Raw genomic sequence first — 19,051 nt, forward strand, 5'->3', positions numbered from 1 at the left:
GGCATGAAATGCTTATGCTTCCTGCTGCTGGTGATCACCAATCCTGGGTCTGCTTGTACATCGATTGCCTTCAGTATATTCTCCAGCCTCTACCTCACAGGTCTTGGATTGGTAAGTTACATTTTGAATATAGTGGCTCAAACTACATTACTGCATTGCAACTTCCAGCATGCCCATGCCTCTCCAAAGACATTACAATGAGCCACAGTCAAATCATTCAAATAAGGTGACAGGGGTATTGTCCTGGTCACAAGAAGAGACTACATCCTTCAAAGGGAATTCACAGACTTGTGACCTTCCAAGATTTTCAGTCTATGCCTTCTCTTTCACCTCCACCAGCTGATATACTCAGTGCCGAGAAGGAAGCAGCGTTTGTTACCAAACTGGAAGCATGCACAAAGCTTACACGGAACCACTGCACAGAATCATCGGGGGTGCCAGGATAATGTAACGCCTAAGGCTCTGACAGATACGTTTAATTCACACCAATTAACTGCAGTCCAGTCAGAATTAACGCTTAATTTGCACCAATTAACTCCTTATCTGCCTATCGGGAAAAGTAATAGGCTAGGAGTGGTTGGCGAGGATCACGCTGGGGTGGGGGCATGACATGATAGCACGCGATTGTCAAGGAATTGTATTGACACTTGCCTTACATAATATCTTATGGTTAAACTCAAACTATCTTTCACAATTTTTTAACCTGCAAGTCTATGACTATAACTTCTAAATTTAGGAGCTATGCAAAGTTGATAATTTCTATTTACAACTTGCAAGGAAAGACAACCACAAAAATGCATGTCCTCAAAATGTGAGATGGTCATTGTTGTGTGCTTACTTTCATTTGAAGTCTCCTTATTAGTCTGTTTTGAAAGGAAATGGATTTATCCATTGTTATACAAACCTTATTATGTTTTCAAAGAATCATATTATGTCTATTTCCTGTCCTTATATGATAATGTAGAGTACTTAATGTTAATGTGTATAAAGTCTCTGTACAATGGGAGATTACTCATGATTCTAATGCTAGGTTGTGATTTATAATATCAAGGCTATTTCTCGGATATTGTAAGTACACATTTTTTCCACCTGAGCTCATTGTTTTTATCAGTTGTATGATTTGGAGCTAAGTTATCGGTTCTAGTGGTAGGAATTTACAATCTTGATAGTCTCTATGTTGTTCTTTATCAAAATTATCAAAGTCAACATTTGGTTCAGTTTCATTTAAACCAGAAATCAAATTATGTGCCACTCCTACCAGCTGTGTCACATGCAAAAGCTGTGTCATCTATAGAGACTTCGACAAGTCATGTAACTAAAGCATATAACTAATTATGCTTAGGAGTTAGATCCCAACTCCATGTCACACTCTTATTGTATTCAAGTGTCTTAGACTCTTACGTGACAAGAGACAAAAGTTGGAGTGTATATTGACCAAATCCTCAACAATTTTTTGCAGTCAAAATGGTTGCACTTAGCCAATTGGATGATGGAGCTTGTACCAAAATTTGGTTCAACTGGAAAATAAGTTGCAACCTGTTGAATTTGCATGCAACAATTTGTATTTGATGTAATAAATCAAAACATTATTATTAAATTATGTCATTATAGAACCTATAATGTAGCATAGTAGCATATTAAATGATAATTATATTCAATAAAAAATGCCTAGAATTATGGAAGAAAATTCATGAAAGTGTGAATTGTTGGCTAATTAGACATTGGAGTTAAAATGTTGATACCCCAATATTGGTTGTTGTGGATCAGTTGCATGGATTTCGATAGATACAAAAATACCATTTTAAAATGTGGTGATTGCAAGGATCATTGGTCCCAACAAGAGAGGAAATTAATTGCTTGACCTAGAAGAATTGGTCATGGCATGAAATAGTTCCTAGTGGTTATGTTCCTAAATTCAAAAGATTTGGAGAAGGTTCTACACATTTAATTGGAAATCATACTTTGTTTCTCTTGAGATGGATTACCAATTTCAACCCAACATCCTATGATCCTATTCACCAATTTCTTTAACTCAGATTATATAATTTGTTTCTCAAATATTGGCAGGAGGAATAATTTGACAAGATTGGCGATTCCTTTGCTATTACTTTGGAGTTGGAACTTGAGATTCTTATAAACAACTCATACATCTAGTTCAGAAGTAAGGTGGCCATTATTAGACAAATTGGAAAGGACATTATGATCTCTTCTGTGAGTGGGGGATGGACACAAGGATTAAAACTTTAAGATATTTAACCCTACTGCTTGATTTGCAATTCACACAATCACTTCTCTGACAATTGCAAGATTCACCCTTGGAAAATGACTCAAATTTGGAAGGCCAAGGATCCTAATTCTAAAAGGATTAGGAACCACTCAGGCATGTTGGACAACATCGAAGCAAATCCTAATTCTAAAGGACTGATACCCCCAAGTCAGCCAGCTTAGTGATCTCTACCAATGGATCTGGTGATTTATTTTCTTGTTTGTGACCCCTCTCAACATGCGAAAAACTCTAATTGAAATGTTGGGACAAATACACCTCCAAGTTCCCTATACCCTAAAAAATGTTATGGATAGGGATAAGTTGCTTGTCAGTTTGGTATACTGTACTATCCTTGACTCCTCCTTGAGGATTCAAATTGGACCAGGGAATATGCTCTTATGGTTGGCAATATAGGGAGTTCGCATAGTGTTTCTTTGGAATACAGTGCGATCAGTTTGAGAAGGAAGGGAGTGGATATGGTGAAGGCAGGCTGCTGTACGGTGCAACAAATTGGCCGTACAGTGTTGCACTTATGCTGTATGACCGTAATGTATGTTGTAGTATGTATGTTTCAAGAATGGTGGATTGTTGATGGCAAAGAGTATGAGGGTATTTTGGAAATGCCAAGCGACAAGTATGGGAATGCTAATTAGTAGATGATAAATTGAACTTCAATTACGTAGACCATTTGTCACATAGGAGAGATCAATCACCAACACATACAATTTATCACCGAATGGTAATTATATTGCAAACTAAGATGGTGCTCCAATTTGCTAGATTCGAGAAAAGGATTACAGAGAATAGAATAGGGTGAGGGTTGAATCCCATTGAAATTGGGAAAAGCCAAGTAGGGAAGATCTTCCACTTCCAAAATGACAAACAATATTGAACTCCAACATGAATTAGCAATACGAAGATCCAATTTGCATCCCTACAACAACTAATCTGAGGAACATATATACCTTGTCGGAGGAAAACTTGCGAAGGAGAAACAACCTATCGACACATGACAAGACAAGTACCTGAGCCAACGGAAAATTAAAGATGGGCCTGACATTTACATAAATCAATCGGGACCCCAAATAAAGCTATTATTTTATCTTATTTAATGACGGGGATATTACAAAAATAGTGTCTTTTTTGAAGACTTATGTCCCTTAAGGTTTTCAACCTTCAGGATCATGACAAAATGCTGTAAAATATCCCAAGTCTAGCAAATGAGGATAATAAGATGCCACTTTTTGTAAAGGCAGAAATAATAAATATGAAATTTCTAATGCAGCTAGTTAAGGCTCTCCATTCAAATGGGTTTCTAGCTAGGTTTTACCAAGAATGAGGTCATCCTTGAAGATAATTTTTGTTCTACCATTGAAGATCTCATGAAATTCAAGAAAATCTAAGAAAATTTTGACAGCTATGAACAATAACTTTACATCACTTATCCCAAAGAAATCAGGTTCAACTTGTTTCCAAGATTCTCGTCCAATTTCATTACACAATCTCATTTATGACATTGTATCAAGAGCTGCTGCAAATAGATTGAAGCGTGTCCCCCCCTAACATCATATTAGAGGAACAAAGCACTTCCTTCACATTTGGAAGGAACATCATTAATAGCATTGTTATAGCCCACGAAGTACATCATTATATTGTTTCCTCAAATGATAGTGGTATTATTCTTAAGCTTGATATCAGTAAACCATACAAAAGAGACAACTTGCGGTTTCTTCATTGCATCTTGAATCATTTTGGATTTCAGATGAATTGCCTCGAATTTATGTTCAATTGTATCTCAAGTGTATGCTATTCAATTCCTTTGTATGGTAATCCATTAACTCTTCATTCTTGAAGGCCTTCTCCAACTTGCTTCTTTTACATGAAATCAAAATATTCTCATCTCCAAAAGGTGGTGGCATTGACAAGAAAGGATGCTGGCTAGTTGATTGTGATAAGCTAGTAGGAGGATTTTGCATGCTTTTTTCTGGAAAAACTATGTGCAAGAGTCTTTGATCTATTACCTATTGTGTTGACATCATATTGTTCTTTAATACAAGCCAATATGTGATGCTTTGGCAACCTAGGCCAAAATTGTATTCCTTGTAAAGGAATGGTGGAGAGATTTGTTTTTATTTGAGAGTAGAAGCTGTGATTTTGCACATTGGCTACAAGAAAATGACTCCATTGCCAAGTTGTTCAGTCATTGTCGTCTGTTGCCAAAGAAACAATGATGCATCAAACTTAAATTAAGTCTTTGCATTTGGGGAAACTAAAGAATGAGTAACAACCATTTTGTATGAACCTAAAACAAAAAAATATTACTAATTAACTATACAAAAAAAAAGCAGTAGTATACCCCCTTTGCATGAAAACAAAGGTCCAAAAAGGAAAAATTCAGAAATCTGACCAAGAAAAAGATGTTGATTTTTTGTGAAGATTCTTTAAAAAAGGATTTGAAACTTGGAAAAGTTGAAAGATTTACTTACCTTTGGTGGTGAAATCTTCTTCGTGCAACTATTTCTCCCCTAATGTTGTAGGTTTAACTCTCGTATAGCCCTCACTTTGGAAAAAACTGACTAACTTCTATATTGAGACAATGGTGCCTTGGTGGAAAAATATGTAGTTGTGGTCTTTTGTGTTTGTCAAATGAGCTTAAAGGTTTTTTAAACCTTCAATTTAGGCCAGCTAAATCCGTTTGGGAATGTTTTTGCCCCACACATTGCAGGTATGGTTTGCTCACCTTGGTATGCGTAGGGTATTGCCCTGAAGCCCCAAGTTCCTTATGGGTTCCTCAATGAAGGACTTACAAGAACTTGGAGTGCCTAGGTGCAATCTGGATTAATTAGGACTTGTTTTGGACCGACATGGGGATGGTAGCTTGAAATGAAGGATTTGATAACATAGATTTTGAATAATAATGTATTGTTGAACTATACATCTGTTCATTTTTCATATTTTTTGAATCAGTTGCTCAATTCACCGGCTGAGTTTGCATGCTTATCCTTTGTCATAAACTTATAGTAATTCATTCTCATGTGTGGTTCTACACTTTTTATTCCACGTGTCTTCTAATTGTGAATCATAAAGATTCTTTTTAGGAAACTCTCTAGTTTTCCTATAGTATAGCTTGAACTCTTGTTTCAATAATCTTGTGCTTGTTTGATGATAACTTATAGTTTGGCTATTCCAACCCTCAATTGTATTTGCTCACTAGTTATTTTGCTAGCAATGTAGCTACTAAATAATTTTGCTTGTCTACTACGTATTTGAAGCATTGTTGTTTGGAGTGAGGTTCGATTGTTGATCAACAAAAAGAATTATTGAACTATGTTTTTATATTCCTTTAGCACATTGTTTATCGAAGCCATCTTGTTATACAATTGGTGTGCCTTCCGTACATTTTACATTGCCAATATACACCTTCAACAGATGTGCTGTGTGGAAGACCTTCAACCTTTTATTAAAGTAGTCTTGCTTCTCCACCTCGTTTTGGCCTTATCAAATCTTTACATTGACATGTATGACACTTAAGTGGAAAAAGTTGATGGATCTATACACCAGAAACTATCTCGCAAGGTTCAAGTTCAAGTTCAAGTTCGGCAACAATGAAATTTTGATGAAGTTTGGCGAGGATAACAAATTTGAAAACAATTTAACATTATATTTTGAAAACTTGAGTTCAGTATTTTTTATTATTTTATGTTTTGAAAATGATGTTGCGAAATTTTATGTCTCACTTTGCAATTTAAAGTTACAATTAAAAAAAAAATTAGAGTTTAAAATAAAAAATAATATATTTCTATTCTGTACTTTTTAAATTGAAGTTAAATATTTTTATTGAATGCTTTTAAAATAAAGATCTTTTACGAATTTTATTTATTTTCTACTTCAATTTTGAAATGTAAATAAAATAGTACAGTATATTATTTTATGCAAGGGTGACTTTCAAATCTTGAGAAGACTTGAGGGAAAAGAGTGAGCTCTACAACTTACGCTCAAAGCCCTAGGGAAGAAATTGAGGGGGCCTTCCCCACTGGTGGAAATCTTTCCTCTATTACTGTACTATAAGTTTTAATTTCTGTTAGAAGATTTAATAAATTTGTGTTTCCAACCTAGATATCATGGGGTCCAAATCGCTAGGTACTCTTCATTCCAAAACAGTTTCTTGTTCTAAGAGAAAACCCTATCGCAAGTCGAGCAACCCAAATCTTTCAAGCATGCTCTCAACAATGAGGTATCCTTGCTAGTAGGTGCAAGATTCAAATGCTAGTCAACCAGAGATGGAGAAGCAGATGAAAGAAGACAAGATTTAGGAAAGGATTTGACTACCTTTGTTTGTATTCTTAGACCTAATTCCTAGATGGCCATGTTCATAGAAGGGGAATTAAAATAGGGTTACAAATTTGGCTATTTTCATTGTAGTCTATTATGTTAATAAGATTTCGTCTAGAGTGTACTTGAATGAAAGGTTGCATAATGTCTGGAGTAAAAAATTAGGGTTTAATTTTTCTTATCAGTGAATGATTCAAAAAGGCTTGTTTTTAATCTTCTTTGCGAACCCTAATCCCAAAAAGAGGTGATTAGCAAATAATTCTAGAGGATTGTCTCTTCCTGTTTTAGGGCCATGCCATTCACATGATGCTGTTAATGCCAAAATCTTGGTTCTGTGGTCTCCCCACTAGATCAATGTTTGCAACTTGCCTCCATTTTTATGGAATCTCCTACCTCAGGCTCTTCAACCCCTTGGCAAAGTTTTGAGGGTGGATAAAATTGATAACTTGCTCCTACGTAACTGTTAGTGAACAGATTGTCCTCCAAGAAAGTGCGTGCACATACAACTTTGATTGCCCAAGTGGGAGGATTAATCGGCACCAACAGTTGGATAGGTTATCATTGGATTGATAACCTTCCTCTAAATTTTATCGGGTATAGCTCCCCGTATGAGATGTTAAATGAATTGATTATGAATGCTTTTGACCAGAAAGCACAGAAGGACATCAAGCATCTATCAGTAAATACAACGTAGATGCATAAACCTAAACAACTACAAGAAAAGAAATGGTAAATGATACAAAGCACATTCACCCCGACATATTATGAAGGACAAAAGTTAAGAAACACATTATCCATCTTCTTGAGAAAGTGCAGAAACAAAGCTATGGAGATGTAACACCATATTTTAGAGAAAATTAAAGTGACACAAAGACCACGATTAGTGGAAAGTAGATTGCTCAAACTCTAACTTTTGACATACAATTAACTTTCAAGTCTCCCTCCTCTAAAAGCATAAAGATGCATTTGCTATTACAATCACCATTAATGAAATCTAAAGTTTTTCTCTGCATTTCAAACAAAACACAACTCTCTTATTTCTAACACACATAGTTCAGAAAGAAAGAAAGGGAAACCTTGGCTCTGCTCCTCATGACCTTCACAAGAAAATGGGCTAATGCTGGAAATAATCTGGAAGAGTTTCCCTCTTTGCTATAGCACCAAGTCTTCAGTCCTCGAGAGAAAGATGGAACCCCCTGCCTTGCTGCTGCTGGTCTATTTGTATTTTCATTCCCCGCGGCTTTTCAGTTTCTCTAACTGAATCTTGAAATCCCATCCCCTTGTTTTCTTGAATCTCTCTCTTTTTAATACATATAAGAATTAAAGCTTATGAAAGGCACATATATCCTTTGACAGGTGGCATATACCTGATGGCTTGTCGATTCTTCTTCCGTTTCAGATTGTTATCCCTCAAATCGACCCGACTTTCATAGTAAACTTACCTTTTGGTGCATTTGCTTGGAAAATATTTGATGTGTCGGGCACTTTCATTTGTTTGGGAACACTCGTCTCAACCTTATTATACCATGCAATCAAGGTGCAACCAAAGAATTGCTGATGGAGCCATCATTGGAGTAAACTATTTTATTATTATGTATCACATATTATGAGCATGGAGGTCGGCTTCAATCCTCACTCTTTTAATGATATATTGTAATAGAGTGTGATCTCGAGCTTATCTTCCAGTTCAAACTTCCATATTATTGCAATTCATATTCGTGGGTTTAACATTGCCACCACGGTATTCTGCAAACCATTTGCTACGTGGTTTCATTCCAAACCTATGATGAAATACTGCTGCTTGCTATTTGAAGGCCGCGGCTTTTTGACCATCCATAGAAATCATTACCATTCCGAGAACAAATAACCAATTGTATTTGAGCTCTCAAGTTGCATGGTAGTGAATCAAGTGAAGGGTCGGGATCTGCAATAGTTCCTTGTGTCTAAAATTCAGAATTTCAAGCCAAACATTCTATCTCGATTCTCCTTGTTTATTCTCTGTGGAACCTTGTATCTTAGCTTCATTACACTTGACTTGGCATCTGTTGTCTGTACACAAAAACCTTTGATCTCTCTGTTTTAACAGTGATGATATCGGTATCTCCTTTGCATGTAGAACACCATTTCTCTCATTGTAATTTCTCTATTTATAATATCTCTCCTTCATCGAGCTCAAGCCATACGAATTTCAACATATTTCTTCGTGATGGGACCTGAGCATACGCCATCTTGATGTAGTAGCAAGCCATACACGCCAAGCATTGTGTCTCTCTGTGATTAGTGGTACATGGCGGCAAGCTCTCATGTTTGAGGGATGTCATTAACCAATATTACTGCTCTTGATGCAACATTAATACTGAAAGCAGCTCAGGTTGGTGTGTGTTCTCCTTTTTCTTGTTTGTCTTCTAATGATTTGATGAAATAATCGATCAGTGTCGACACAACAAATTATGGATGGATTTATCCATTAAACCTTTAGTGACCGACTGTGGGCCATCTCTGTTCGCCAAATTATTTTGAACTTTCGAGGCATTTCATCCAACTATCTACTCTTCCTTCTTTAGGTGGGTATTGTCTCCCTCTGGCTATATTTATATGGGAGACTTACGAATTTCAATGTAAACAAGTGTATTACCTTGATAACTTGCCGCTGTCAATGCTTTCACAAATGGAGCTCTATAAAACCCGACATGTGCTTTCCCGTCGAGTACTATGCCTTCGACGTTATCTGCGTTAGCAATTGGAGACTTGGATGAATATAAAGATTTTAGCCTCGAATCAAAATAGGGATCTCGAGCTCGATATGAGGCTCGATGTGGCCACCATAATATAGACTCATGCCCCGAGATTCAATTGGCTCGTTAGGCATTTGCATATAATCTAGCTTGGGACAACTTTCTGTTAATAGCTGATTCCTTAGCACCATTACATCTGTAACAATTATAGTGCAGATTTAAGTATTCCTATCGGGTTCAACCATATAACATCTTATTTGGCGTCAACTACACAACTTCTAGAATAGTTGAAATTCTTTCCATCTGTATATATATATTTTTTATCAACATCATGGCCCAAAATCATAGAGGGATGCTCTATGCATATTAAGCATTGCTAATTCATCTTGTCTATACCTTTGCTCAGATCTATCACCCGATGCTCTGATTTTGCTCAAATCAAGCATTAACCACTCGGGGGTTATTTTGAATTCATAACACGTTCTCATGCTCGAGTTTTGTTTTTCCTCTTTTGGACATTTAGCAATCACTGCTTCTGTGATAGTCGGCAACGAAGACATGCTTGCTGCATCAGCTAATACAGTTCTGATCACCATCAGGGGACCAATGATGCTAGCTTTTATCACATCAACACACTCACCTTTAGCAGCATCAAAGCCATAATCAAAATTATCTTGTTCCAGTAGTCTTCTGACTACAATGGCGCCCTCGACACCAGCACTGGAAGCAATTGCATGTACAGGAGACTTCAATGCATTCTAGATTATCTGAGTTCCAATCTTTGGTCAAAATTGTCTCAAGTTCTCTTGTCATACAGAGGAGCAATACCACCATCATTAAGAATTACAGTGTCATCCTTACTGATAGCTGCCTTCTTAGCTTTTCCAAGTACGTCATGTTCTACTTCGTCAAGCTTCATACCAAGTTCCTGTGATGTGACCTGCACACCAGTTAATGCAGCAAGATCCTGCAAGTTATTTTTCTTATTCTCACCAAAACCGGGGGCCATAATAACACAAACCTTCACTCCTGCACAAAGCTTATCCAAGCCAATGCTTCACTTTCTGCTACTTCCACTTCAATCAGAAAATGCCTTTGTTTCATTAGTGCTAGTTCCATCACTTGAGTTACTGCTTTGCAAGCTTGACACTTTACTTTTATGCATCAAAACCAGAGGATCCTTTTTTTCACATTTCTGAGTCTTTTGGTTGATAATAAAATATGAAGATATATAACCCATGTCATATTGCAATGAACTTATTGAACTTTTACTCCCCAAAGTGATTCATATCTTCAACCTTTGAACTTCAAATTCTAGCTTGAACCTTTTGGATGATGAAGATTCTGAAGCATGAACTCGAACCAATGAACCACCTTGGACTTCTGAACCATTTCATTCTACTTTGAACCTTTATGACCTATCCTGAGACATATGTCTGCTTCTTTAATCACTGAAAATTGAATTGATATGCCCAGAAAGAATTTGGTAAATTTGATGAAGCTTCCTCATGAAGTCTGAACTTGAACTCAATGACGTCTATACTCCTGCATTGGATCATCAAACTTGAAGACATTGAGCCTGAATCTTGTTTCTGAATCTGCATATCAAAATATTGAACCACTTCGAACCAAGTTCAAAGTACTTCAGATAGGTTCAGAAACTGAAAATGAAAGCTTAAAAATCTGGATCTATATGTGTGCTAACAGTAACAATGCTCAAGTCCTAATCGCTATCGACCTTGATGAAGATTTGTCAAAAGAAGCGGTTTTTAAACTTCATGATTTTTCATTTTTGTGCCCCTACCTCTTCCCTTGGTGGACTCAACTCCTGTTCTTTGTGTTGAAGAGGACATCTGAGGCACGATTGCCCTCTTGTTAAAAAATTCCCCAACCTTCCTAAAAGTAACCCTAATTGTTCCAAGGGTGTGATCCCTCCATCTCAACAGGAGAAACCTGCCAATGACATTCCTCAAGCTTTTGTGCCGTCTCTTGATATTCCTCTTCTAGTTAATTCTGAGGCAATTTGTGCCTCACTAGATGGTCTGCAAGTCGCCGTTAAAATTAATTCGGCCCCCCTAGCCTCTTTGAATTGTGATTTATCTTATCTTGATTCCCTCATAAGACCTATTGAAGTCAATCTTGGCCTCCAACCTCAGGTCCCCATAACAAAGCACAAGACACAAGATGCCCAACAAATTGTTTTTAAAAAGATTGGGAAAAATTATGGCCATAGGTTTAAGAACCATTCTTTTGTTTTTCTTATATTGCCCCCTTCAAATCCTATCAGCTCACTACCTCCCTCGTCTTCTTGCTTAGAGAAGGGCAAGCATATGCTCGTCTGCTCCATTGTCAACGAGTCCCTTGAGATTCCTATAGTTGCTGACTCAGCCAAAATGATACTAGTAGGGGTAGTTCGAAGGCACTTGACGATGTGCCAAAGGAGGAGGGTCGGAAGACTCTGAACATGCTCAACAGACATCGAGTCAGAAGCAAGAAGGGAGGGACCCTAGACCAAGAACCATAACGAAGTTTTGGTGTAAGAGAATCTATTAGGGACATCTTGGACTTGGTGTCCTGGAAATGTTATCGAAAACACTGTCGTTGAAGAAAAGCAAGGGACCCGAAACCTTTGTTCACCTAGGGATGCATGGTCGATTTGATACCAGAATGGTGTCCAAAGAATCTAACACCTAGATATGTGTAAGTAGGTGAAACCTCAATCTCCATACCCGAGAAGAAGTGTAGATGAGAGGTCTTCAAATTGTTGAAGACCATAACCTGGGTCTTAGCCAGGTTTATCCTAAGCTGTCTCGAAGTGAATAACTTGCCTTTAAGGGCATTTTCCCTTCCAGAAGTATCTCCATCCATGATTGAATATGCCAAGGTAAGTGAATAGAGCATTCTTACTTTGGAAATTTGGATTTAAGTAGTTTGTCAGTCTCTGATGAAGGGCCCATACCACCATATAAAGGTTTAGCATCATGACATGTAGAACCCACTAGAAGGTTTCTAACCTTGATAACCTCCCATGACACAAGCTTGGTAGTAGATACAACTGCCTTCAAACCCTTAGGACAACATCCGAGGTAGTCCTGTCGAGGACACCAGTAACAACACAAATTTCAGAGACATCCGCAATGAGGGGAGTCTAGAGGACCCTCCCCAATCCTTGCACACCATTTTCCTTACCAAATCCTAAATTGAAAAGCATGCAGAGTGTACTTTAGGGATATTGTAACCAATGCTGAGTAAAAGATTTTAGTGTAATGATATTGTTTTGATACCATTCGGTTGGCTTTCATTATGAGAATATAATGTCCCCTTTCTTGGATGACAGGTAGTTGTTCTAGGTTGGCCTATTCTTGGAGTTCTCATAGGCCAATAGATTGTGCAGGGAAATCATACAAATTATATAAATTGATGCAACGAGCTTTTCAGGGAGTTTTGACCAGTCGACAATAGGTTCCTAAAATTCAGAAGGGAGCCCTACTTTCTTGGGATTGATTGGGAGTTGTCCATGAGGCATATGGAGACCATTGGGGACATTTTGGAGACATTGGAGACATTTCCTATTATTTAGGAGGTACTCTCAATTTTTAGGAGGAACCCCCAGTTCATTGATAGACATCTCGGACATGCATATAGGTGAAGAGATTCATTAAGGCTTACTTTCAGGGTGACATGTTCAGTCTCCTACTATTTAGGAGCATCCCTTGATATTAGGAGAAGATTGCTTGTTGGCTCGAATAGTTCAGACATTGTCCACAATCAGGTGGTTTCAGTTGGTTTTAGTTTTTGAGCTCGTTTGAGTGTTTGATGAATAAAGAAGAATTATTACAATATTTCCTAAGTTTGGTTAATTATTTAATAATAAAGTGAAATAGTATAGTCACTTTATTTTATAAGTGGCTCCTTGGCTCATTTTGCTAGAAGTTATAACCTAATTTATTAATATGGCCATGCTTAATGAGGAATTAGACCCTTAATGGGACAAGCCACTTAGCGGAAGTTATTTTTTAATAAAAAGATTTTTTAAAATATGTTTTATGTTGCCAAAACTACAACCCCCAACCCCAAATTTGAATTAGAGCTTGAGGCATGTCAAATAATACAATTAGAGATCATTTGGATTATTATGAAGATTGGATTTTGGAGAGCATTGCTCTGCAAGACTGTAAATTGGAGAATTTGCAGAAAACTTCACCCAAGAATGTATCCTCTTGGAAGGAGACGAATTTGATGTCCACTCAATTCAACGCCATGGTGGAGATTCAAGAAAACATATATATTTGGGGAATTCCTTGTGGAAAAAGGTTGTGGCAATTCAGTAGAAGACTAGTGGAATTCAAAAATTGGGCTTCAGATTAGTGGATTCTAGCATTTGGGGAAGTGCCAGGCTTCTTTTGCAGCAGTACATGCATATACAACTGATACCGTTTAGGGGGAAGGGTTTTCTTGGTCCATTTTGTAATAAGAAGGGTATAGTGATTGCTGCAGTACAGATCGGCAACATCTGGAACAGATTTTGTGCAAACCATAGATACATTTCATCCTGCCTTGGGTCTTACAACACCCAGCTGTAGCAGATGTCAGCCAGGGCATCTTTCTGCATCACATTTCTGATCATTTGACGTGGGTGCTATTCACTTCATAACACAGGAGAATCTCGAGTTTGGGAAAATTTGGGAAAATCAGAAAATTTTCACCCTTGTATTCACATAATCTGGTATGATTAATTCCAATTGCATTTGATTGAATGACATAATAACTTAGTTACCTGGGTTCGTGGTTTTTCCCCCAGAACCCTGCCTAGGTTCGAACCAGTTCGAAATACTGGTCTGGTTCGACCCAGGTTTGAGCAGGGTTCAATTTTCTTGGGGCTGGTTCAAACCCACAGTCCAGGAATTCAAACCCGGGCAAATTTCAGCTGCCCAGATCGAATTTGGTGCGATCCAGGAAAATTTCAACATAAATTGCTAGAAATTCTAAGATTCAAGATACATAATTTAAATTTTAGTTTAATTGTTAACATGTCATGTCTTCATAGATTGCTAGTTCATCCGCTTGAGAGAAAAATTGGAGCACATATTCTTTCATCCATTCAGTGAAGTGCAATAGGTTGTCTCTCACACATGACTAAAGAATACAAAGAAGGGGAGACAAAGAGGTGGGATGTAGATGCAAAGTTGGTAGACTTGGATGTTTCTGCGTCTCGGCTTACAATTGAAGACTTTGAAGACTTTGATGCCCATACTATTGTTATTGGTGCTGATCCCATTGGCCTAGCTCTATTGCTGAGTCAACTAATGTGGAAGGACTGTGAGGTGGAGGAGGAGGAAAAGAAGAAGAAGAAGATGAATATTAAAATTTTATACATTATGATTAGTTGAAACTTGATCTTGAAACAATGATACTTGAACTTGCTTTTATGATTCATGGATCATGATTTAATTTTAATGTTTTGCCGTACCAGCGAACTGGTTCTTCGAACCCGTATTCGAATCAAACTCGAAGCAGTAACTAAGCATAATAATATTAATCAGTTGTGTCAGTAGTGGTTTGGGATCTTGTGCCATTCTAAGTTCCGTAATGTAGTTGTTAGTTCCTATTTGTGAAATTAGTGGCAAAAATCAGAAAACTTGTGAAAAACACAAAAAGATAAAAAATCTACGATAACAAAAAAGCCACCCTACTTCACTGTCAAAGAATAAAAATTCTAAATGGCACTAGGTCTTGGTAGGAATTTGACTCGAAAATATGCTTCAATTCTTAAGTTTTTCTCGGCCACTGTTGTATTTACTGGCTACAGGTTGATGCTAATATTATCTCTTTATTTTGTCAGTAAAACTAGATGGAAATTTACACAAAAACTGACTTGTTTTTAGATATCGTAAAACTGAAGGCATATTGTGTGTCCAAAGTTGCTCGAAACCTCCAATATCTGGTCATGGGTGTATTTTCTAACAGGGATTTGAAAATAATTGCTGCTGAACTTTTTGAAGCATCTTTGGTTGTTGAAGTGAAATGCATGTCTATATTTTATGGCCTCAGTAACTGAGTACTAAAATATTATTTTCTGATTATGACTTGAGAATGTGCTAGGTCTTGATTTGTGCGTTGTCTCACTAGATAGGTTTTTGTAAACAGGTTCAGTTCTGTTACAGAGCGTTTTTTTAAGGAACTCAACATGCGGCGCATTGATACAAATGTTGCCAGAAGTGAGACTTTGAGCATTATAAATGGAATGCGATATCTCAAACTTGGGGTATGTGGTACTTTTATTATATTATATTTATCTGTTTTGCAGAATGTAGATCTTGGAAGACTGCAATGTACTTTTACAAGAAAATGTCAACAGGGATTGAAATTTGATGGATTCAGTTGTAATACTTCATTGTTGCACTCAAGATGTCTGAAGTTCTTCTTTTGCAGTTTTTGATCTTGAGATTTGTGATGAAGATTTCTTTTGTTAGAAAGATTTTTGTTAAATGCCCCCTTTGAGGTATTTCACTGCATATGCAGGCTTTCTTTTTCTGAGTTGTCAGTTCCTAGGGAATATAGTCTACTGAACTTGCCTGGAACTTGTATACAGTCTCATCTCATTTGTTCACATGTTATATGAGTGACGCATAGTGAACCTGGAGCGAAATCTGCATTCAAAGGTTATATAGTCTTATGTGTTTATCACTGTAACTTGTTGTTCCTAGAACAATTCATAGGTTTTTATAATTTTTTTGTTTTCAATCAATTATGCTAGGAAAAAGACTATTTGATAGAATTATGATTTTCTAGATTACAGTCTTGGGAGTAATTGTCTTGCTGGGATGCTACTTCAGTGGTAAGCTCTTGAGGGCTTTGGCATTTTGGGAAGCTATTTAGAAATTACCCAGGAACGAGATAGATCAGCTTGTTAGGGAAACACAGTAATGGATATGCTAAATCTCAGTGACAGGAAAATACAAATTTATTCTCATTAATGGAGTTCTGTACTGGTGTTTAGATTGCATTCCATGCATACACTGTTTATGGTTGTTTTATTTTTAGTAGTAGTCATCTGAAATTGAGTGCTGGACAAAACATAAGGATATTTCAGAGATTTATTTTCTATGGCCTAGTAGTATGTAACATACCATTTTTACTAAGGTGGAAATAACTACACATTCTTGGATTATAACTGAATATCATAATGGAATGACATCAAGCAGTTGGAATAACTGAAATTCAATTCAAAAGATAAAAATCATTTTAACGACTACACATTTCAAGTAATATAAAAGTACGTGCAAATAAAAGATTTAGGATACATACTGAGTTAACTGAATTAACTTACGGTGTGTTGTACAAGCCTCGACATCTAGTAAGGAGGAGAAGCATTGACATAGGATTAACCTCCCAACTGTGGACCTTAACATATCCCCACACAATCTCTTACGAGAAAGGTTCTCCCTACCCTGGGATAGACTGGGTCACTATAGTCCTGCCGTCTTGAGCATACTAGTGTTAGAGTGTCGGCTAAGAACAGACAAGGTTGAGGGATACCTTCGTCAACCTTTCCTCTATCAGCTAGCACTCTCGACCTCTAGTGATCATTTATGGCAATCATGGCTCTATACTACCTTGGTGGCTCTACACTTCCTTGGCCAGCCCTACTATTCTATGGCATAGGAGACTAGACTATAGTTAGGCCCTGGCAAATAGTAGGGGCCCTTTGCATGAACGGACCACCCTGGGCCATCACCCTCAACCGTTAATCCTACTATAATGAATCATGGCAAAAGCCTAGATGAATCAACAGGGTGGGAGGCAAAATAACCCCCTTGGGCCATAGCCCAGAAATTTGAGGTCGGACCTTGGCCCCTTGCATGTGAATGCAGGGGTGCTCTCTTGTTTTAGGTGGGCATTAGACAACCCGATCACCACCGCTCAACTTGACAACCGATTACACCTTGGACAAACATGAGCTGACTTGGACTTATGCAATTCTCTTCCTTAAATTGATCAAATATTTAAGACATTGATTAATAGTTTTATTTATTTTTTCTCTTGCAGGATTCCTCTTCTCTTGACCCATTTATACTTGGTTCTATTTGGCATTGGGTGCTTCCTAGGAGACTTCTGATAGCCATGAGATTCCATTAAATCAGAAGATTGTTTGTGGAACTTTGTTGAAATCATACACAACTGGTTCATATCAAGTGGCAAAAAAATAGAGGTTATTACAAGGCAGATTTTGCACATCATAGAGCATTATATAATTTCATCGGCTGGGCTCCTTTCCCAAATTTATAGCAGTCGATGCTTATGTAAACAGCTGATCAAATAAGAGTGCGAAATAGGGAGCATGCCGTAGCCTTTCAAATGCTAATTGTGCTCAATGCTCAATGCGAACACTACATTTGAAAAGAAAATGAAGCTTTCTTGAATTGAAAATGCTTTACTCACAATGTGAATAACATGATGGAAAATACGTGACCAATCGAGAATGCATTACTCACAATGTGAATGACATGAGTGAAAATACGTGACCTGGATATAGAAGAAGATACAAGACTAGGTGCTGGTGTGGAACAACCACTATGAAATCTACAGCTCCATAGTAGCGGCTTGGTATTGAATTTCTGTGATATGCTCTGAAGTAAACCGAGATCAAGAAGAGCTTAAGAGAATCGTGTGAATGGAGAGAAAGAACACGTGAGGGAGAGAGAGCTCTCCCTATTGTGGCGATGGAAATAGTCTCCTTGCTGCAGTTTCAAGAAAAGTGCTCGATTTACAGTTACAAGAATATTTGAATTCAAATTTTAAAAAGAATATGCCACTAAGGGTGGCAACGCTCATCATAGTTCAAATTCTTGCTGATACATTGGTTACAAATCGATAAATCGTGGCAACACTCATTCCATTCTACTCAAAGACCTATAAAAAACACAGCAGTTTCCTTAATTTGCTAGTTTTGGTAATTTCAGTTTATTTACACGGAGATGTAGGTTTCCATTTTTCTTGAGACTAAATGAATTAGGACTTAGCTGTTAAGTTTGTAGCTTCAGTCAGATTGATTCGATCATGAGATACATTGCTGATGGTAAATCGTCATTTAGACAAATATTCTTATATATGGTTATTTATAGTATTGTTAATATATTATTTAATGATGATTAACCATAGAGACATGTCTCTTGATGAGATATGTCTCCTCTCATATTTATAAGTCATTCAGATGTGCATTTGGAAACACCAATAAAAATGGCATTGTTATTGCATTTGTAGAAAACGGTCCTACAAAACTAACATGGTATTAGAGCCATACTGTAAGTGTAAAAATATATTAGTAAAAAAGTCTGAGAAATATACACATTGCAGATAAAATTTTAAAACTACATCATAGAGAAAAGAATATGTATGGTCAGCAAGCAGGAAGGGAAATATACAGTGAGTATTGAATAGAGAGACCAGATGACAAGCGTTTGATAAGGGGATTACAATAATGCACAAAACAAAGACCAGTCAACAGTGAATTATAAGAGGAGAATCAATTTTATTAATCAAATAATTTACTAAAGAAATGATTTACATATGTATTATATCACTTTTATAACATTATTCAGAATATATGAAGCCATCATTTTTTTTTGTAATATTCAGTGCCAGGTGGGAGTAAAGCATCAGACCAGTCATAATTGTCTGTCCGAGAAGGCAAATTAGATTACAGAATATACAACCT

General features: G+C 37.0%; 1 protein-coding gene across 1 annotated transcript in view; it reads left to right on the plus strand.

The window, feature by feature from the left end:
• Positions 1-19,051, plus strand: part of LOC149542921 (ARM repeat superfamily protein) — a 232,740-nt gene that overhangs the window by 108,419 nt on the left and 105,270 nt on the right. Inside the window, exon 7 of the mRNA XM_089797837.1 lies at positions 15,481-15,598. Within this exon, the coding sequence (XP_089653963.1) occupies positions 15,481-15,598 (118 nt within the window). The remainder of the gene's footprint in view (positions 1-15,480; positions 15,599-19,051) is intronic.

Source organism: Cupressus sempervirens, chromosome 8, assembly GCF_028749045.1.
Source record: "Cupressus sempervirens isolate cs-2001-9-10 chromosome 8, ASM2874904v1, whole genome shotgun sequence".
Lineage (NCBI taxonomy): Eukaryota > Viridiplantae > Streptophyta > Pinopsida > Cupressales > Cupressaceae > Cupressus > Cupressus sempervirens.